The sequence below is a fragment of the Scatophagus argus genome, chromosome 6 (assembly GCF_020382885.2).
Source record: "Scatophagus argus isolate fScaArg1 chromosome 6, fScaArg1.pri, whole genome shotgun sequence".
Taxonomy (NCBI): Eukaryota; Metazoa; Chordata; class Actinopteri; family Scatophagidae; genus Scatophagus; species Scatophagus argus.
The window spans coordinates 13,494,142-13,516,880 of record NC_058498.1 but is presented as its reverse complement, the minus strand read 5'-3'; the positions used below and the strand labels follow the sequence as shown (position 1 = coordinate 13,516,880).

Sequence of the window (22,739 nt, the reverse complement as noted above, 5' to 3'; positions counted from 1 at the left end):
AACACTGTATTCTTTTAAATTACATCTCTACAGATTTCCCCAGTTTGTCAAAATAAAATCTGGTCCCAGGCTCACGTACATCTCTGCTTACAGGGAGTGGTGAATTGAAAAGAACAAAAAAATTCTAGCCACCAGCATGCTGGGTATTGCATTTTGTCTTAATAAAATTAAATAAAACAGCTGGAACAGTGAGACAAAAAATTAATTGCAAAGTCTGCAAAACATTTCTTCAAATGTACAACATAGTGACAGTTGTTTAGCACCACGTTGATAAAAAAAACGGATTTTGCGATCATATACATAAATGGTCAAGACTGTGGTCTGTTTCTAAATTCTATGCTTTCAGAGCACCTGATTTCAGAAGCACAGCCCTGAACAAACCTTTGGTAATACACACTACATTTAGGATAAAGTTCAGAGGAAATTCAGCAGGGAGGAGAAAGAGAGAGACAGGGTTCTGTATTTATATCTGCATCATACTCACTCCCACTCTTTGCGTCGTGCCTGTGGTGTGCTGTGAATCTTATGAGCCTGATGGGCTTTGACGATGTCCCTCTGCTCGATCAGGCCGCCACGACGTCTCTTGATCACATTGGGACTGACCACCAAATCTCCATCCACCCCCAGCATGGCCCCCCCAACATCAAAAGTCGAGGCCACATCAAGAGAGAGGCCGAGACGGTTTGGATGTAGAGGGGGAGCATGGCCAGACACTTGTGGGAGGTAGAGGGTGTCATAGCTGGTTGAGAGACTTTGAGGATCCACAAGGGAGTGGGACTCAGAAAACAGGTTCGACCCTCTGACCAGTCCGGTGCGATGCTTCTGCCAGCTCTCACAGTCCGCTGGGGACGAGGGAAGGATGTGACGCTTGGGTGTGCTGCTACCACACATCTTCCCCATGCCCAGACCAACCATTGGACACTCTGGCCCCACTGGAGCTCTAGGTAGCCCCACGGCATTGTGGTCCCCTGTCAGAGACTGAGAGCTGACCGAATAGGAGCCCAGTTCCAACATGGTGGGAAGGCTACCCAGGATCTCAGCATAGTGCTAGAAAGGAAATGGAAAGAAAAAGTGAGAGACACATAAAATTAACGTTTAGATTTGACTTTGACATCAAAGACTCACAAAACAGATCAATGTCTGGATTGTTCTGAATTTAAAAGAGGCTGGGATGTAAACAAATATCATTGCATTATTTGTCTAGGAACAGAAAATGAGCTCTGACACAAACAGCCTCTGAACTTGTGACTTGGCAGTCGAGACAAAAACTGCATCTCAAGAGTGAATGCAAATTTCCCCATATGAGTTTTTCAGATTTTCTTTTTTTTGAAATCATAGACACCTCAGAACAACTTAACATTCACATGGGACCTCCTCCCACAACCTCTAATTTAAAGAGGAATAATGAAAAATGACCCATTATAATTCTGATCTGTATTTTCACTGTTAAAACCTCTTGTATCCCTATTCACTCCAGCTGCACAGCTTTTATTTCCACTCGGCTTAGTGAAGTATAATCTCCACAGACGACTGATTAAATCACACAAAATCCCTGCTGTTTATATGAGGCGAACCTATTAACAGTATCTGTGATCAACACATCCAGTGCTGCTATGAGCTGTCAATATGAAAACTCTGCTATGAGATTCAATATAAAACAAAATCAATGAACCAAAACAGCTCTCTTCTCATAAAGACTCCAGGAGCTGCTGCTGATAGGACACCTGGTTCTGAAGACAGAAACTGTCCAATGGAGGCTGGACTTGGTGTGGACTGAACGGACCAAATGCTTCAATAGCACTTACGCTCACATGTCGCTTTTCATGTGGATTCCCTATGGGGTGCAAATGGCATCAGAAAACAACTGAACAGCCACAGTAATTGAGGTTAGTTGGTGATTTCTAACTTCCTGAAAGTTAGTATACAGGTATATTACAGCTCTTTAGTGAAATTAACAGCTACAGGTATTTTCATTTTAAATTCCTAGTTGCTGGAGCAAAATCATTACAGTTTCACTCAAAAACCTGAAGAGCTCTAGATTGTGTCTAAGTATGAATACATTCAGTTAACCCTCAGAGGCAATTTGCAAATGGTCTCATAGCTCTAATTGTCTTCAGTTGGTTTAAAATATTACCTCTGAGCTTTGAACCAATTAGATAGCTGTAATGCCCTCAAAACAAATAATCATATAATACTGCCAGTGCTGTGCTTAATGGTGCAATTAGAAGGAGGGCAGAAAAAGAGAGAGGAGTTTTATCAACCCATCTTCTACTTCATCTGGTAGGAAAAATAAGGAATAGTCTGATTTCAGGTATGTGCTAATCAAGACAAGCACACAACACATACATCTTGTTGCCTACATCTGAAAGCCTGCGTACTGCTGCTGCTGCTCCAGCTTTATGGAGCTCTCACTATTTTAGTCAGCTGAATGATAGATTTGTGGTTTTACAGTCCTTCTGAGAGAAATGGTTCGAGAGAACATAACTTGTGAGGTGAAGATATTGAACAGTATAAAAGAGGGTGCTGTGTTGTTTTACAGTGAAAGCTTTTCGACCGTCTTTAGCATCCGCTTTAGATCCAGCAGACCACTTGAGCACCCTGAGGGCCATTAATTTCAATGCTGTCGATAAGTGGACAATCTGCTATGAATGAACCTCTAATGAACAGAGATCCTCCAGGGCTGATGATGCTGATAGTGTCACTTCTACAAGAAAGCTGCACCTCCTTGATTTTAAGAGCTCTCCACTAACACCTCCACACATCATATCGCATATCATATTTTTGCAAAAAACTGAAAGAACTGAATAACCCTGCTTGATTTGCTAATATCTTGTGAGCACTGAGGAGGATAAAACACAGAGAACAACTAGCCTTAGGGTGAGAGGCTGCACAGGAAAAGTTGATATGAGAAAAATTTTTCTTTGGACTTTGTTTACAAGAGCACAAATAAACCAGCAATAATGTGATTTATTAAATCCATGATACAGAGCATTAAATTTTAGGATAAAAAATTTACAAATGCAATCAACTTTTCCTGAGGCAGGGACAACTGGCTCAATTCACTGGAGGTAAAAGCAGCAGGCCAGCCGGTGAACCACTCGTATTATTGTCTTGTTTTTGACAAAAGGCTTCATTTAAACCTACTGTTTGTTAGAAACTGAGCATCAAACACCAGGCAGACAAAGTTAGTAGTGGGCAGCTGAACAAAAAGAGACTGAATACCAGACACACATATACTAGGTGACCAAAATCCCAGCTCCAAATGAATGTCAGCATCACTCTGTGTCTGCTGTGTAAATAAGCCACTGTTAGCCTGGACATTCACTTCAACTTTATAAGGTAATAAAACACCAATGTTGTATTTATAGCTTCTTGTTTGTGCCCAAAAAATAATCAATGCAATTTTGACAGAGCAAAGACAAAAAACAAAACAAAAAACTAATTTTGTCACAAAAGTTACATACATACATATATATATATAGTTTAATTTGACAATTTATGATTTCCTCAGACTGTATGTGACATGTTAAAATGACTACATAAAATCTGAATAAGCCACCAACATTTCCAGAGATTTAATTACTTAGCAGGGAAATGTCATACCTCAGTGCTTTTCATTTTCAATTTGCTCAATTTACTGAGCAAATTTCAATTATAACAGGCATAATAGTAAGAGACAAACAATGTGACAGTTAGTGGTGGTTACAACTACCATACACAGCAGGTTCAGTGCTGAGATGAGGCAAACCTTTATCCATGTCAGAACTGTTTTTAATTAGTTTGTAGAACTGCACTTAGGGTCCTAAATGATTATAATGTCTTGTACTGGAAGAAATCAGTTAGTTAAAAATAAAGTCTTATAGCTCACTTTTACTGGTTTTCTTTTTAAGGCAGTTCTAAGATGTTTCTATAGGCTCTGATTCACCTTGTCCATTAGCTGACCTCTGACACCTTAAACTCCCTGCTCTCTGGAGGGTTAATGGTACATAATGACAAATTTTCTGATCTGAAAATCAGACAGCAATGGGACCACAGGTAAAGTGGTTTTAACTGCTAAATACAGCTTGGTGCTGCTTAATGAATTTGAGCTGGAGAGACAGAAAACACCTGGAAAACATCAGTCCAGCCTCCTTCTTTCTCTTCCCAGCTTTACAGAGTGCTCCAAAATGACGTCCATAGAGCGAATTTCATTTAGAGAAGCCCAGGTGAAACATATAGATATGGATATATGTATATTTGTCTATACAATTGCCCATTATGTGGTTCCTGGCAGGAGGAGCTGCATCTGAGAAATGGAAGGGGAACCTCCATTGATCCAAGGCTTACTGAATCCATTTCACAAATTATGTTTTCAGATTGACGGAACAGGAATGCCAACATGATTAGCTGATGATGTTTCAGTCAGGCAGTTGGATCTCAGTTTGATACTTTTAGAAAAGCACCACTCATATGAATAAGGAAAATAAAACGAAGAAAAAACAAACTGAAACAGAAAGGTGCCATATTCATGATCAACAGAAATAAAATAGGCTGGTATAATAAATATTTAAACATCAAAACCAATTTGCCAGACTTTACAGGGAGAAAAAGTCTTTTTTTGACAAATATAGTAAGAAAAGGTGTAAAGGACAAAAGTTGAAGTTAAACTAAAATGGACACAGACATTGATGTCCGGCCAGAAAGTATATGACATTAAACACTGGCTGTATTCTGCCTTATGCACAAGGCTGCTGTTGCAGCAAGTTGCTCCAGTTCTTATCAGAACTCTCTAGGGCACCTTTATGTGTGGGTCATTGAGAAAGGCTTTACATATGCAAACATTATCAGTACTGAGGCACATAATTGACCTCTTCATGATCTACCATCTGCCAGTGAAACTGACACAATGAGATACAAAGGACAGCTACAAATACTTTAAACAGTCCCTTATATGATGCACTTTGTCTGTCTGAATTGTTTGTTGCTGTTTTCTTCTTTTTCCTTTATTTGTCCAGCTTTTTAGCTGTTATGTCTACTCCTGTGATAATACACTGAGAAACAACGGGAAAAAAAGTTAAAAGAGTTACATTTCTTGTAGGTTTTGTGGGCACATATTGGCCGATAAAGCTGATTCTGATAATTCAAAATTTTGAAAAATACTCTTATTCACTTGCCTGCCAAAAGCTAGCTGAGAGGACTGATAACACGTTTGCGTCTGTCTGTTAAATATGAAGCTAGCCAGCAATTGATTAGCTTAGTTTATATTTCGCTTAAAACTGGAAACAGCTATCTTAACCCAAACAGTAATCCTAATCCTAATCTAATCTAAAGGTAACAAAATCCAGGTAAAAAAGGTAAAAAAAAAAATCCACCTACCAGCACCTCATTTGTGTTTAATGGACTTTATTTGTGCTGGTACGTGGATTTGGTCTTTAGGGTTAAGGTTAGGGGTAAGCTAGCTGTTTACTTTTCGTATGCTAAACTAAACTAACCCTTTTTTTTCTTTTTTACCAGCAAGAAAGTGACTAAGCATATTTCCCAAAATAATCAGGAAAAGATAGAAAATTTGAAAGAATGTTTTGTGACCAAGAAGTAGGAGGAAGTATTGTATCTTAGGAGATAGAAAGAGCCTGAAAGCTTATAAAACATTTTGATTTTATCCCTTTCCCTCATGCAACCATTATCATAACCATTAGTACAACCACACCCATACCACTAGTCGAAAGACACGACTTCACCACAGAACAGTACAGACTAAAACATCAAGGCTCAGCTTCTTTCCTAAGCACTGTGGTTGCTCCATGCAATTATCAAAACCATAATGCCAAGAAAGTTCACTGTGGTTTGATATAATTCTCTTCATTAGCTTTTAAGAGGTTAGTTGTTGATTATCCTGAGTCACTGAGCTTTCATTATCTGAAATCACAAACTTCTAATGTGTTACTCACAGCTATATGGTGACTTTCCTGTTACTTAGGCCAGATAAAAGCCGACAAAAGAATGAGCCTTTGACGAAATCTGAATCAATAATAGAAGGGCCAAGCTGTTGGACAGCCAGGTGTTTGCAAGATTACTAATGAGGAGTGAAGTAGAGGTTCAGGCAGGCGAGGGACGTTCTCACACCTGCTGCCCCCGGCGGCCCACACAACTGCCTGATTACACATCATTTCTCACCACATCCTCCCCCCAAACTTGGATGTCAACCTGGTGAATGACCAAACGTGTCAGGAAGTGTTATATCACCTGAACCTACTCTAATGGGTGATGCATTTGAAAGGAAATCAGGTGTAAAATTTGAGCCAGCTGAAAATAATCATCATGTTTGCAGCAAGGTGCAGGGGATTCAACCACAATGTTAAGAAACCTTGTGAACAGCTCAAGACAAAAAAAATCCAAAGTTGGAAATAAGGTAACAAAATGTGGCCTGATGAAGGCAAAAAACATGAAAGTTGTTGTTCTTTTTTCAAGTTATCATAAATATTTTTCCTATTATTTAAGGTTTTGTTCTAAATGTTGTCCTTTCTCATTCAGGAAAAATGCAAGAATATGACAGTAAGATAACAATTATAACACAGTACAAAAAAAGTTTTCATCAACTGTGGTAGAAATCTTTTTGATACTCATGCAATGCTATCAAAATTTGAATCTGAACATACAATAAGAGCGTTAACACCCTTTAGGAGTTATCCAACACAAAGCTGATTGAAAGTTGGACCGAGATCAAAGAACAATATTCTCTACACACATATTACTCAAGTGAGTCAAAGCTGTAATATTCAATCATTTCTGGTCTCACTTTGTTATCCTGCAGCTTTGTTTGCCTCGAACAAACATAAGAACAAAGATTTGAACTAAACAGCTCATCAGTGAGTAAAAAACACTGATTCTGAAGCAGCGCTGAGACAAGCAGCAAGTTATATGGATGTGATCTCTCAGTGAGAGTCTGTCAAGTCTGATTTTCCCTGGCTCGCTCAGCTAATGTCTAACTTCAAACAGTGACTCTCAAAATACAGCTGATGCATACTACTGTTCTGTATTATAAAGACTGCATTAGGGAGTGCACATATTAAATTTACAGCTTTCTATTACACACTGTGGTACATTGTAATGGTCAAATGGGAGCAACAAATATGCAAATGTATGGAGGGAGATAGGCAAGAGTATATTAAACATTTCCAAATGTAATATAGCATCAACTTTCAGGAAGCAAAGAGACTGAAAACACTGATGACATTTCCACACACCAGACTAACAGGACCACAATGTAACCAGAGTGAAAGGAGCACATGCTACCACAGAGGTGCTTTGAGTTAAAGGCTAATGTGAGGGTGATAACATGCTGTTTAGCAGGTTTTCCACATTCTTCATCAGTGTCAGCACTGTAATTAATTTGGCTGATCATATTTGATCATAAACCAAAGTGTTGAACAAATTAAAATTTTTACCTCATGATGACACTTTTTGGAAAATCTCTAATGACCAGGAGACTGAGTGTCCGATCGACTGCCCTGCAAAGCCTCCTGCAGCTATAACTGCTTTGCTCACAATCTCAAAGCCTGCCTTCCGCCCATGTCTTCTGCATTCCTTTAACTTTTTAACTTCCCAGGAGGTCCTGACTTTTCAAGTCCATGTGAGTTGACTGGACTGCTGCAGCGTCCGTCAGGATGCAGTCATCTTCCACAGGCTCTTCACAGGCTTTTCATACACTAATGGCATTTGGACTGCTCCCAAAGAGAAGCAGTGCTTGTCAGACACTCTTCCCTTTCTCAGGACTAAGGTCCCGAACTTGGCTGGCTTGAAACTCATTCTTGGCCATTAAGGCATTTGAGGAAAATTAAAAGGGGAACTCAGCTTCACATTTTACATATTAAATCTGTTTACAGGTCTTGTGGAGTATTTCTGCATGTGGGGAACAAAGCTGTATAGAGGCTTTTGCGGCTCCAGCATGAGCTGCACAAGAGCAGACAATAAATGCCTCAAGTCATGTCACTTGAGTCAACATTAGTTGGAACTGCAGACTACAACTGTAGACAACTAGACTAAGTATGAAAATTTAAAAAAAAAAACTGTATGATGTTAGAGAGAAGTGATCTTGTATCATGTGGGTAAAAGAGGCTCCAAAAAAGAGACAATATCTGGTTGGCAATTTTGTCTTGTTAGAAAAACTGCATCATGAATCAAATAATGTGACAGGAATACAATGCTTAATTAATTGGTGAAGCACTTTTGAGACATTTTGCTCAAAGACATGACTGTAAAACTCTTGGGGGATCTAGAGGTCAAGTCAGGGGATCACCAAAATTATGATACGTTGTGTGTGAACAAAGTGTACCTGTACAAAATTTAATTACTGAAGTAGTCTGGTCAACAGTACTGACAATGTGATCTTGCGGCCAATGCCGCAAGCATTATGAAAAAATATCAAGATAACAAAAACCCAAGTGTTAACCCTCGCACTCATCTTATTTGAATTATCTTGTTTGACTCTTAAACACAATCTCATTTAGCTATTTCTGCTTCTCATTCAAAATTCATGTGTATTTGGAAGAGGGCATCCCCCACTGAGACAAAGGTAACTGATGAAAGATACAAGTGCAATAACTAAACCAGTAAAACTTTTCCACTGCACCTTGCCAGCACAGTCTATTCCACCCACAGCAACATCCCTCTCCTTCTATTGCTGTCTCTAAATTATTACTTCAACTCCTCTGTATCTGGAAAAATGGAATGTATTTAATGACAAAGACAACCTACACATTTTCTACAAAGATGTTGCACCTTACGTAGAAGTACTACGCATGATTTGCTCATCGAGTATGTATGCTATGAAGGCCCCTTTGTGCTTTTCCTTTCCGTGCTCTTCTCAGTTTTTGTTATTTTAACTGTAACGTAAACATCATCTGAATATATCATGTTATATGTGCTTTCTATATTTTATATTCTTCACATTCATCTTTCATTATGTGTCATGTTTGTTTGCTATTGTTTTGCATTTTCTGCATACTACATACAAATTTCATTCATATACCTCAGGTTAATACTCCAGTTGTTCAGTATGGTGCTGTGTACTTGCCATGCTTTGATCTTATTTTCATTCTATAATGCTTTGCTGTATCCTTCCACTACAAGACATAAGATAATATAAGATAAGACAGAACTTTTTTAATCCCGAAGGAAATTCTTGCGCCAGTACATACAGTACAGTATATGGCTAAGACACCAGTGCATTTCCCAGGTTGGGGCCATGCACTGATTCTAGTTATTGCAGAAAATAATAGTAAAAATAATAAGATGGCTGGAGTACAAAACGCTAAATATGAGGTACGTGAGTAACACCAGTGTCTAGTATCACCGCAGCATTTATAAAAAATGACAAGTAACAAATAAAGAACAGAACAATAAACACACACTAAACCTCCTCTGGCTAAATAGATCAAATAGTTCAATCAAGCCTGAGTAACAGACATGTACATCAGAGTGCTCAGCTGGAAAATATGAGGAACATTATGAAACAACATAGTACATGTTTGAATTCACGGTATTTATGACTTTGAAAAGTTTGTCAGCAACTATAACAGTGACACCCACTTTAGCAGAAAAAGCTACCACTGACTAATTAATCAGCTTTGTGCTTGTTTTCTTAAATAATTTATTTAGGCCATTATCAGCGGTTTTGTCTTTAATCACAGCCAGGTATATCCTGACATGTAGCCCTCAGACGATGAAAAGACACTTCTCAAAGGGATCCTACCGCTGTGTTGACCTTCCAATTCAGACCATTACTCAACACCACTGACGCATCTATGATATGCAGTAATGATCAGCAGTATTAATAGGCCCACCACACTGTTATGGTCAAGTCACTGGAAGATAAAGTGGCTGGAAGGAACCGGACTGTTACACAACATCATAAGGATAATGTGAAACCATTGCCATTCAAAAGAAAAAAAAAAAAATCAAATGGTTTGTTTTTGTTTGTTTTTCAGGTCTCGAATTCAATGGTGAAATTCCTGAACTATTCAAACAGCACATTCTCTGGTGTTTTAGGAGAACTAGGTGAAAATGTACGGTACACTCTGATGCCCCATATGTGCATGTCTCATAAAGTTTTGATGATGTTTAGATGTTTGATGAACAATGAGGCCAAGAGAGGTTTTTGAATTCAACCTGGTGTTGTGGAAAACACTCTTGAAATTGTTTAGCAAAGCATATCGTAACATTTGTCAGTGAGAAATCCCAGTGGTTTGCTTTGGCTGCTGTTTAATGCAAAGTTTTTGAACTACATCAGGGTATGAACATGATGGCTGGCTATCATTAGAGGCTGACTTGAGAGATATTTTACAGCTTGCAGTATAAACACTGAGACTTAAATGAGAAGTTTGTCATTACGCAAAGTTAAATATACATTGTGCTCTCCTGAGTCACCTCCAAAATATGTTGGAGATTTGCATCAAATTCATGTTCTGATGTCCGCAGCTGTTCTACATAAAAACGCGCTTCACTTCACATTTTGAGGATTTTTGTTACATTTCTGGCACTTCAGACAGTCTCACCTGTGTGCAGTGTAAATTGAATAACACACTGATATAAATATCAAGTGACAAAATTGATTGTGATCTTACCACAGAAATAACTGAATTCTGTGGAAAGGAATTGTCAGAGCATAAAATCACAAAAAAGGCTTTAAGTACACAATGTCTTCACAATTACATTACAGCATTCCATCCTTATACTGTATAATAATAGAAAATGATCTCATACATACACATTATTGCCATGCACTCTCTCTGTGCAATGTTTTCCACAGGGAATATATGGCAAAAAGGCCACTGACTTTTAAATCTTTGCTAAATTTATCCTCAAAGTGAAGGAGAAACAACACTATTTGAAACATACAAATGAATGAACACTGATTTCACGTCCAAATAAAAGAAATACGTTGGCATGTACAGCTTAATCTTGGTCGCTGAATGCCTAACTGTTGCATTCATTACTCTGATTCTGTCAGGTTCAATGGGAAGCCACTATGCTGCTGCGCATATGAAATTAAATCACTGTCATGAAATCTTTACCAATAAACTGGTTCGATTTATAGAACAGTATGCACCGGACGCAACCACACCACTGCAGCCCATATAGGCTCAGAGTGTACGACAGGGTGGAGGAAGTACCACAAAACTGGAACAATTCATCCAAGCTACAGCATGTATTCTTTCAAAATGAGACCTTTGAGCAAGTTATGGTACATGAAGTAACTGCATTTGGCAACCCTGTTTGATCCAGCTCTGGTCCAGTCAATAAGAAAACAAATCTGCCTTCATTGAGATGCTCATTGCTAAGTCCTTGAAGATTATAAGAGAAAACAAATGAGTATCAATATCAGAATAAACTAAGTGATTTCCAGTCACCAACACGTCTTCAGACCACTGACGGAAACAGAACCAAAAACCACAGGTGGATAGAAAGAGTATGTGTCCAATGTGTCCTGGCACTTTTTGCCTCTAAGTGATTGCCTTGGTGAACTGTATTAATGAGTATCTAAGGTTTCACTTCAACCAATGATCACACATTAAGCATTTCAGAAGGCCCTCATCTTTGGTGTGATTAATTCAACAAAGGATTTGTTTGTTTACGTGCACATTTACATGCCAAGAGTTTAACAGACTGAAGATTGACAGAATGTGCCGATTAAACATGAATTTAGACTTCAAGCTGTAAAGGATATGATTAATCATCTGTGCATGATTCATAATCATTCAGCATTTAAATATGTATTGTAGGTGGTCCAAGGAACACGAAGCTTGTTTCAGTTCAAGGGGTACAGGCAGGTTCAGTCTCATGCTGAATAGAAGAACTAATTTATACACCATGAAAACCAATTTGCACCCCTTCCAAGGAGAGTGGTATTATTCAATGAGGACAATTAGAGCACTTGACAAGAAAAGATTACCAAAAGGCAATAACAGGAAAATATAGCCAAACTAGACTGGGAGTGATAATGACAAATGTTAATCTGATGAAATAATTAACAAGACACTCCAGAGAAGCAGAATTGATCCAAGCAGTGGTCCATTTGCCCTCGTTCAAAATAAGATCATTTGATCAGCTCTGGCTCAAAGCTGATCACATTGGCTATTGAACCACTAGACGATAAGTGGGTTTTGTGTCTGTGCTTTTAAGGCTCGAGTTTGAAGAATCGAGGGATACGAAGTGACAAAGTCGACTGTGTTTGCCTCATGCAGCCTGTCATCTAACACAAACACTGATTATTCAAACTGCCTCTTCCTTTGTTGTCAGACTGGCATGACTGGAGAAAACAGGCTGTTATGGTACTTCTGATGGATGAGTTTATCGAAATGCATCACTACAGGCTTTAATGAGGGTTCATTTTTCAAGAAGATATTGACTTAACACGTAACATTTGATAACGTCCCAGGTCATAGAAGTACAAAGACGAAATGACAGATGAATGACACAGGCAAACCATAGCGTTATAATATCTAAAACCCCATTAACAACTTCTCAGACACACGCTTCCTTTCTACTCACTGCAGCAAATGTAGTTTCGATTTTCTCATCTTTAATTAATTCCTCTGTTGTTGAAGTAATGATCGTCGCCTCTGAGACTGAATTGGGGAGATTTCTTTTCCTGCACTTGAAATGTAATCATTATCAGATTTAGGCCTACTTGGTAATTAGCAGAACCTAATTCAAATTCGCCTCCATGTGGCTCTTTCACTGACACTTGCTCTGTCATTCTGCACAAGACTAAATATGAAGATCTGAATCTTCTTGTATCAGTCTCAGTCTCATGACTCAGTCTCCTGCCTCATCCTGTTGCACTGGGAAAAGCCAAAGTGAGGAGAGTCACAGTCTTAGCACACTGCCAATTTGGTCATGTTTTGTAGGCTAATTAAGTATACAACAAGCCAGGGTTATTATCTTTATTATTATTATTATTATTATTATTATTATTATTATTATTAGGTGAGTTGAGCTAAAAAACAAAACAAAACAAAAAACAGCTCCTTGTCAGGACCAAAACATTTTAATTAAAACAGGGATCTGCCTGACACAGTCTCCTAGAAACATGTTGTGTTTTTTTTTTTTAATGAACAAAACTGCAAGCTGTTATCTTTCAAGTCACATAAAAGCTTCACAACCATACACTTGTATTACACTGCTAATCTTTAGCCTGTCAATAAAGACTGAAGGAAGACTCCTCCTTATGGATCTGTGCATGCTGTTCCTCTGGGTGGCACACACACACACACACACACAACCTCTACCCCAAAAAAAGCTTCAGTTGCCGGAAAGGCGATAAGCACGATAAGCACAACACAGTAACACAGGCGCGTGTTTTTAACTAACCTGTTAGACAACGACCTATGAATTACGCGGTACTTCTTACCTAGAAAGAGAGAACTCCTTTCCATTTCGTTCACCTTTCCACAGAAGATGAAAATGTGGGAGCAGATACGACCACCTCCTTTGAGAGGGAGAGAGAGAGTGAGAGAGAGAGAGAGAGAGAGAGAGAGAGACAGAGAGAGATAGACAGACGGACAGACAGGTAGAGACAGAGACGTGCCAGTTATTAGCCACGGGGAATCCGGGGAATTGGAGCAGTTACCAGTTACAACACCTTATCTTCACAGGACGTCTAGAAATATAATTAAAGCTGCCATTGACGTATTCGATATCTTAATGAAATTTTATGTCAGCATGTATTTAGTTCCACATGAACACGAAGCCAGAAAATACCCATAAACAGCACGGCACAGGAAGGATAACCTACTTGTTGCCTTCTGCATGGTCAAACAAGCATCCATAACCTGGAAACCTGGATGTCAGGCTCCCGGCTGCACTGCAGTTTACATATTTATGACTCACCTGTTGACTGTAAGCACACATCCTGACTTCAAACTACTTCGACTATTTTTTTTTTTTCAAAATGCACTACATTTATTGTCACTGGGACCAGTAAATGAGAATTGAACTGGACCCACAATAAAACATTAGTCCGTCTGGGGGGAAATGAAGCAAAACATGAAACAATCAGTGCTTCCTTTTGTCATCTCAGGAAATTCAGTTTCCTGAGATGAAACAAAGTCAACTGCAGTGGGGGTTAGCGGGTCAATGTTTTTTGTTTTGATTGAGTAGAATGTTGAAGGTAATGTGATGCAGCACTGTTTGGTGTGTTGTGTGTCTGTGCGTGACAGTGTTCCTGAGGTGTAATACACGCTGGGCCGCTGGGTGGCAGTAAACGCAAATAAATTGTCTCTGCTCTGTCTGCCCTTATCCTTGATCGAACATTTGAAAAAAGAACCTCAAAAATATGTGCAATAACAATTCTTATCTCGCCAGTTAAACTTCTAAATGTATGTAGTAGAGTAAGAGAAGATTATTTATTTTATATATTTCTTTTTCTTTTTTCTCATGTAGTAGCCTAATGTATTGTGTATGTACTTTGTGTGGTAATTTGACTCTGTTTATCACCCATGGTTTCTGTTTCTTTCCTAACTATGTGAGTTTGTTGAATAAAAAAAGCAACCAAGTGAAATTTTTCAATTACACTTTCAAATTTCCGTTTACAGCTACTGACAAATAGTGTAGTCCTAAAGCAAACGTGCCAATAAATGACGCCCGGTGGGTTGAGTGAAACTGAGCACAACAAATCTTTCAGATGTACATTACTGTATAAGAAATATTATAAAGTGAGTCACTGATGTACAGTACGTTTCTCAGCAAAGATAATACGTTACTTCTCAGAGTAGGCCTACAAAATTGAATTGTAACAACTACCAAAAGTTAATATTTAAAAATTTGCTACAATTTTCTTTTTTTAAATGACATTTTAATCAAATATCTGTTACTGTAATCCAAAGGTCAATATCCATTAGAATGTTCATTTAATACCACAAAATAAACAATAGGTACTTGAACTATTTGTGTTTTAACTGCCATAATTTATTACTAGAACTGTATTATTATATTGTTAGTTATGGTCATTTTTGCTGTTTCGTTGTAGTTTTATTGCGTTTGTTTGTGTAATTTTGTGTGCGCGCGCGCATGCCCAGCTTTTGACGTGATCCAATGCTCGCGATATTTCGGTTTCTTCGTTACCTACTCGTCTTGGTTACCCCAGTTCCACCGAAGAGAAACATCAACATAGTAACCCGGGAAAGACAACCTCAGAGGCGGGTAGCGACATTTATGTCTATGAATCTCACCTCTGACGTGGATATCTGGTTGCTTGGACAAACGCTGAGACAACAACAATGGGGACATGTCGCTAGAAAAAGTTGCTAGCTTAGTTGGCACAACTGTTAGCTAACATTGGTTTGCTTGCGTTAGCTGGCTAACGTTAGCAAATAGTCAGCTGAACGAAACTGAAGAAGTAGGGAGAAGTTGGGATTTTCTTATCAAGAGGTCACCATGAATGTGGACATCTAGACACAACGGACTGCATCCCTAAAGGTATATCTTCTGTCTCTCCAAAGAGATGTCTAGCTAAGTTAAGTCATGACTTTATTGTCAGCTAGCGGTAACATTAACTCTATTGAGTTGGCGGCTCCGACTATTCCCTGGACCGAAGACATTTCGAAATAAGTCATCTTGAAGTTAGATGTTAGAATGAGATGCAAATATAAGCTGCACTAGCAACAATTGTACCAGACAATTAGACATAGTTGTTAAAAAGTTGAGAGTGATTTAATAATGATGACGTTTTTAAAGAATAGTAATATCCTGGTTGTTAGATTACATCGCCGAAAGTAGATTAACGATGGCTTGTGTTGTCTGATTGGGAAGGAGAGTAATTCCTGGACAAGGTGTTTCAGTCACAGCCTTAACACAGGTCATTTCAAGAATGTGGCGTTGAATTGATATCGACATTACCTACCATTTCATGTAATATTTTTATAGATTATTTTGTTGTATAATAAAAAAGTGTCGTTAACACTAACGGCAGCTAGCTTTATTTAATAGCCTCTGTAAAGGTCCTGATGTAGCTCACTAACATCATCAGCGTAAACCAACTATTTCAGTCTCTCCATGTTTTACAAAATAATATTAAAAACATGAAGTCACCGAATTGAAGATAAACTTCCTAGCGACCTATGTTGGGAGCAAAGGCGATGCCAAGTAGAAGTAAAGTAAAACAAAACAGGACCATCTACAATAGAGTGAGTATGATTAAAGTTAAAGTCAACACAGCCCATGTAAAGTCAAAGATGGCACGTTTTTTCTTCATTACTCAGCGGTCGGGGCGCTGTAAAACAGTATTTTACACAGTGGTGACTTTAGTGGTCGGAAGCCATATTGCAACATTCTTATGTCCCAACAGGAGTGTTTTGTAATCCGTTTTAGGGAGTAGTGAACTACATGTAATTGAACTCGTAGTGTAACTACAGTTTAGCTTGCTGGTAGTTCACTTACATCCATACTTGCAAAGTGATACACTTTACGTTTTACCTTTTTTTGCATTTGCTACATTTTTGTGCCATTAAAGGAAGGATTTTTTTTTTACATTTTTTATTTTACCATTGCCTTTTTGTTAAACTGCACTTAAGTATGCTTAGAGCAATACATTCAACTGTCAATTAGTCACAACCATTTTATTCATTAGAAGGTTACGATGAGTTTCTGCACACTATTTTAGACGTTACAAAAAGTTTAAAGTTACCTGGCTAACTGAGTAATCCTTACCTCATACAATAGCCCCTACCTGGAATCTCGTTTCTGAAGGGCTGATGTCTGATTGATAATCAGTTTAATGTTTTTTTTTCCCCCACAATATAATTTTGGACTACTTTTTCTAAGTAGCTTTAGTTAACCAAACAAGATCTTGTGCAAAGTGTTCGGTAGTTTACAGAACTATGCTTTCCAAGTTGCTTTTCCCCAAACATGTTTGTAGAGTAACTGTTCAGCCGCAAGTGGCAGCACCGAGCGACTACTGCAGTTTGTGTGAGCGAAGAAGAAATATTTCGCCATCTTGGATTTTACACGGCTTGAACTTGCTTCATGAAAATCAGTCGCACTCCATCTGGGAAGTTGTGTTTATGTCCCTCAGCGCTCCCCCTACATCGACCATACTCGCTGATGGGCTCAGCTGCCATCCGACGAGTATGCAGTCTCAATAAACTTTTAGGTAACGATCTTTCATCAGCTCTAAATGCGTGAATTGGATGTGCTCACCCTGACGGCAATACAGGACCGGTATACGGGGCTATAATCTTGGATCAAGCCTGCTCTTTGTAGACTCTTCGGTTGTTAACTTGAATGAATCAGCTGACAGCGGTAGTAAGTTTCTCTTTAGTACGTTCATGACTGAGGAAAAGTTAGCTTCTGACGGGAGAAGTGTTTGCTGTAATACTGGCGTGTGCACTTTTAAATTCAAGCCGCAATTTTGCCACAAGTTGCTAGCGTCAGCTTACCTCGACGGTCAAAACGACAGCCTGAAATCGTAAGTCCTGTGTATGAATTTACCGACGTTACATACGAACAATTTAACGGCGTGTTATTTTAGACACACTTGGCTTTTCTGCCATAGATTTGAGACTCAGTCCCTCTTGGGTTATAATATTACAGAAGAGACACGAGCGACTGTCTAGTTTGGTTTAGTTAACTTGATTTACTTCGCTGCCTGCACTGTTAATTTGAGTTTCTAATCACTGTCATCAGTGTATGGTTTTATGTATGTGGGGAAAGTTGTCACCAATAAATTCTGTTTTTGTAGAAGCGGAGAGAAATTCACTTTTCTTCCTGTTTGCTCACTTGGCCTGCCATGATTGCCTCAGGGCAGTGTTGCGTGGTTATTATGAGTACAAGACATCTTCTGAAGAAGTCCTCATGACTCACAGAGTGTTAAATATGAGTGCAAGACACCCATAATGATCCAACTAAGTAGGCTATACTTCCTTTTAGACACAGTAGTTAAAATAAATTTATCAACATGACCACTGTTGTCTCAGGAAGGTGGTTCCCAGATCACAGCAAAAGTTTGTCACAAATCTTTGTCATTGACCTTGTGAGGGTAGCACCTAGGTGCTGTCTGGCAGACACTATGCTCTAGCATTACAGGTATTTTAAGTAAATGTCACATGCCTGTCATGTGACAAACTTCAGTTCTGCTTACCTTTCCTCATGGAATTTTTTAAAGGAATGTGCTCTTGTGAAACCTGTTTTAAATGACAGGGTGCTCATAGTCTGCTCATAGTCAAGTTGTCATAATAGTTACATATGAGGTGTTAGGAATTAATTAGGAGACACACAGAGTATTTATTATGTGATTGTTAACATGTTGGGCATGCTGTTGCTGTGCAGTCTGATTTTTTGTCCTCTAAGGCTTGTTTCTGTCTGAGTCATATTCTTGTTGGAAAGCGCTTGATGCATTTGTTTCGGTATCCTATTCCTCGTTTTGGTTTCAGTTTGCATTTTTAGTTTTAGCTGCTATTTTGCTGAGATTTCAGTGTCTGTGCCTGCAGATTGTGTCTCCGACATGACTTGTGTCTTTTATGTACCTTCTTTGAGTATTGGTTTTCATTATTTCCCTGTCTAAAGCTGCAGGTGAGTGGGAGAGATGAGGAGCAGCAGGCGGACTGAGGTGTCTCTTAAAACCCCTGCTCAGCAGCTCACAGATCACAATATTGGGACAGGTTTGTTTTGTTTTGTTTTTTTTAAAGAAAAAAAAGGCAGTTCATTTGTAGTTGTGTTTATTCCAAAATTGGTATAGTATTTTCCCCATCACTATTTTGAATTCTTATATTTTTAATGTAAATGTGTCAGGGATCTCTTATGCAGCAGGAGGCTTTGTATCACTTTTTGTAATAAATTCTATTCTCTTTGTCAGAGCTGACAACTGCATGGCAAAGTTTGGCTCAGTCCAAAGCTGCTGTAAGTACACCTAGAATTGTTCTCAGATACCATCGCTATTACAGAAAAGTGATATAATACAGTCTGTGATATCTAATGATGATGAAGATGACTCGTTTTCATCTTCACATAACTCAACGAGTCTGATGTGTGTATTCTCCCTCTGTAGTTGCGGCATATAGAAAACCGTTTAGAGGCAGTTCCTGGGACAGGGGTTCTCCTGGAATCTGTCATGTACCCCCCCAAGAAGAAATCCTCCAAGACAGTTCGCATCGGGGGTGAGTTATTAGGAGCTTTAGGCAGTAACGTTAGAGGAACAACTGTGACGTCTGCAAAACATAACCGTAGCCGTCCATTCAACTGTGCACTTAAACTTCAACTACAATAAATTGCACTCTCCATTACAGCTGGACATCATGCTGATGACAATGGAAGATCTTCAAAGCACAGGAGGCGCAGTCAGCTGAGCCCAGAAAAGAGCAGCTCACGCAGCCCGCTGAGAAATACCACTCAGGACAGCAATGTCCGAAGGAACACCAGTGTGGAGTTCAGGGAACCTCTGGCCTCCTACAGGTAGGAAGACTGCACTAAAGCACATTCGTGAAACATCCTAAGCTGCCTCTTTCTAGGTATCTTGCTATATTTGGATAGGATGGTATTCTGTCTTACTCAGGACTGAACATCTGTGGTTGGTGTTTTCAGTTACTAACCAGATCACCTCACTAATAATGTCTTTTTCAAAATCCTCTACAAAAACATGAACTACAATTATACCCAAAAGATACAACTTTTATATAACATACCAAAACAATATCATTAATATTAATATTTTTAAACGATATGAAAATTATATCAGTCTCATATAGTCTAGTGTGGGTGTGCTGTAGCATGACAACAGAATACGATTATGTTGTTTCTTGACGCGCGTTATGATATTTCCCTTGCTAATTTTGTGTCACATCACTGTTTAAAAGATATAATATGTGTTATTTACACAGTAAAATGTCTAAAATCTCTGTAATGTATTATCGTTACCTTGTCCATGAAGATTTCTACCTTAGTCACGTCAGATATATCTTCAGTGGTAATGATGGTTGTTCACCAAGGAAGAGAACATCTTCCATCATGCCACACTACAACATCAGGGACTTTTGTTTTGATTGAGAGCTCCCTAGCAGTAGAAACTATATTCTCTATGTTTAACTTGATGCAGTACATCAGGAGAGCTCTTTCACCTAATTACCAGTCAGTCCTTAATGCTCTAGTGCTTTACTCTTCAGGACTTCCATTCAAAGACCATATGTTCTTGACATTTCCTCTGAATAGCCAACGGCTGAATTGTTCACAGGTGCTTAAGTAACTCAAGGCTCCAGTCTTTGATACTGCGAAAACATGAGTCTGCTACTCTTCTTAGCCTAACCGAGTTTTATACTGAGTTTCAGTTCATAGTTTAGCTGTTAATCATGCAAATGTACCATTTTGGTCACCAGTTAGCATACAGCCACAGTTGGCAACTAGCTGGTGAGCACTGTAGAGCATTTACCGGCTGATAAACCAAATATGTCCTCAAGAAGCTGGTGGAGACTGAAAGTAGAGCTAAAGGAGAATCAGTATTGCCCTTACATTTCCTGTGTGGCCAGAAACATGACTCCATATGAATGAAGATGTTGCTCTTTAACTTGTTGATGTTTAAATGAATTGTTTGTTAAAAAGCTCACTGTTGGTGCAAGACATGTTGTGTTCACAACTTGTTTCCACTGCCTTTTTGCCTGGCAAAGAAAAAAAATTAAATTTGAGAACTTTTTTATTTATCTTCTGCTGTAAACTACAGCTGTACACAATAGTACATGATATTCACACCATTTTCTGGTGTTACTGTAAGTAGAGAGCTAATAGTATTCTTACTCTGCAGTCATGTTAGTTGGTGAGGGCATGGCAAGATTTGGATTTAGAATTACCACGAGTCAAAATTCCACAAATTCTTGTGATAAATTTTTAATAATTAAAATTGTTGAACCAAAGAGACATCTTGAGTGACTATGTCACTCAATCTCTCTGTACCCTTTGGCCACTCGAAAATATTCTCTTCTGTGCACTCAGTGAGTGGTAAATTAAGAGTAAATCATTTGAAATCCCCTTCCTGATCCCATGTAATCTGGTTTTTCTCCAGAGAGGCCACCCCTTCACCACATCCCTCTTTTCAACTGGAGGGCTACAGTCTGCAGTCAGTGCCAGGGTCTTCGTATCCGTCTTCTCCGCCTCCCTCAGATCCTCTGCTCAGCCAGCTGGTCTATCAGAGAGACACCAGGGACAAACAGACAGACAAGGACCTGGACAGCACACGCTCCTCATCTCTGGAGAGCACGGAGGTCCGCTACCTCAATGACCACCCAGCCCTGGTCACTCTGGGGACTGATGGACTCCAGTCACACAATACAGGTGTAACAGTCCCTGCAAGGGAGGAGGCTGTGGAAGAAAGAACTCCCAAAGCACAATCTGGCATGGATATCCAAGAGTCAAGCCCATTTGTAACTCCAGCCCCAGTCTCTATACGACGAGGGGAGAGCACTCCCTCCTCCAGCCCTGGTTCAGCTTCCCAGCGGTTGGAGAACCTAAGGCGGCATCAACCTGATGATAAGCTGGAGAAGCTCAAAGAGCGTATTCGTAGGCAGAGACAACACCTGGAGGAGGCTGCAGAGAAGGAGAAACTGCTGGGTTATCTGGAACAGCCCATTATGGCAGCTGTGGAAAGTAACAATGCTGGAACTAGCAACATGCCCACAGCCAAAATACGGAAAGTAGCGGCTGCACCGCCTGCACCCATATATAAAGGTACCATCAGTGTGGGATGTATCATAAATGAAGTGATAAAGTTATGTGTAGTGATTGCTTGATGTTCTGGGAATAAATATTATAGCCATATGGTAGGAAACGGATGCTACATCTTACATCTTCAATTTTTTACTTCTCAGGTTTCAACAGCACTGAGACAAAGATCCGGACTCCAGATGGGAAAGTTTGGAAAGAGGAGGAGTTTCATAACCTCAGCAGAGAAATATACAGAGACCTGTCACAGCAATTTGCTGGTAAGCAAGGGACACAAAGGTTTTCCTTTCAGATCTGCAAGGAGTACAGATTATAGTTGGAAATCTATTTGAATGGGCCAGTCAGTTAAATTCTGTATATAAATAAATATATAATAAATAAATAATTGTTCTTTGATTTTTAACATCAGATGATTTGTGACCCTGGGTCATAGGGCTTGTTTTTCAGCTTTTGATTTATTGAAGAAAAATGAATTAATTAAGAAATGTTTGTCAGTTCGTATCTCTTATTCTTATTCTCTGAATTTGTCCAGAGAGCTCCAGATCCAAGCATCAGCAGCAGAGGGAGCAGAGTACAGAAAGGTCCAAAGAGAGGAGGCCTCCCAAGCCAGTCAGGAAGGTCCATAGAGCTGCCCCTTCCTCTGAAATAAATGGAAAAGCAGGTATAATAATCCGCTTTTATGTGAAATGGCCAACCCGGCCTCTGATCTATTTTTAATTAGTGAAAGTAGGAAAGCTAAGCATGTGGAGCAGTCTGACATGATTTTATCAAGGGTCAGTGAGCATGGTCCAGTCAGAGCATGTCAGCTGGATTTGCCGCTCTGAAAAATCTTCGTTTATTTGTCCCTTTTTCTGTGTACATTTTGTTGTTATTTTCCAGTGCGCACATGCTCTTGCTGATGACAACTGAGTTAAGATTTGGCTGATGTCATCTCTTAATCTTTTGACAAGTGTAATATTAACTTTGTTTACATGCCTGAATTCTTTCATTAGTTAGTGTCACAAAAAGTAACTGCAGAAACTGATGTTGAGTTTACGGTCTTTAGTGTGTTCTTTCCATCT

General features: G+C 39.1%; 2 protein-coding genes across 11 annotated transcripts in view; one reads left to right on the top strand and one right to left on the bottom strand.

Moving 5' to 3' along the window:
- LOC124060660 (voltage-dependent R-type calcium channel subunit alpha-1E) overlaps positions 1–13,521 on the bottom strand; it is a 91,634-nt gene extending 78,113 nt beyond the window's left edge. Inside the window, exons 1-2 of one of the 3 annotated variants that reach the window (XM_046391887.1) lie at positions 13,391–13,521; positions 485–1,047 (exon numbers count right to left, since the gene is read on the bottom strand). In XM_046391887.1, coding sequence (XP_046247843.1) covers positions 485–1,014 — 530 coding nt within the window. In that variant the 5' untranslated portion in view covers positions 1,015–1,047; positions 13,391–13,521. Of the gene's footprint in view, positions 1–484; positions 1,048–5,927; positions 6,120–13,390 lie in introns of those variants that run through there. The other 2 variants (XM_046391888.1, XM_046391889.1) reach the window with 2 other exon arrangements.
- Positions 13,522–15,083: 1,562 nt separating this feature from the next.
- cep350 (centrosomal protein 350) overlaps positions 15,084–22,739 on the top strand; it is a 34,554-nt gene continuing 26,898 nt past the window's right edge. For 6 of the 8 annotated variants that reach the window (XM_046390944.1, XM_046390941.1, XM_046390945.1 and 3 more), the window contains exons 1-8: positions 15,084–15,456; positions 18,541–18,635; positions 18,830–18,873; positions 19,022–19,130; positions 19,260–19,425; positions 21,023–21,684; positions 21,825–21,938; positions 22,211–22,339. In XM_046390944.1, coding sequence (XP_046246900.1) covers positions 18,560–18,635; positions 18,830–18,873; positions 19,022–19,130; positions 19,260–19,425; positions 21,023–21,684; positions 21,825–21,938; positions 22,211–22,339 — 1,300 coding nt within the window. In that variant the 5' untranslated portion in view covers positions 15,084–15,456; positions 18,541–18,559. The other 2 variants (XM_046390939.1, XM_046390938.1) reach the window with 2 other exon arrangements.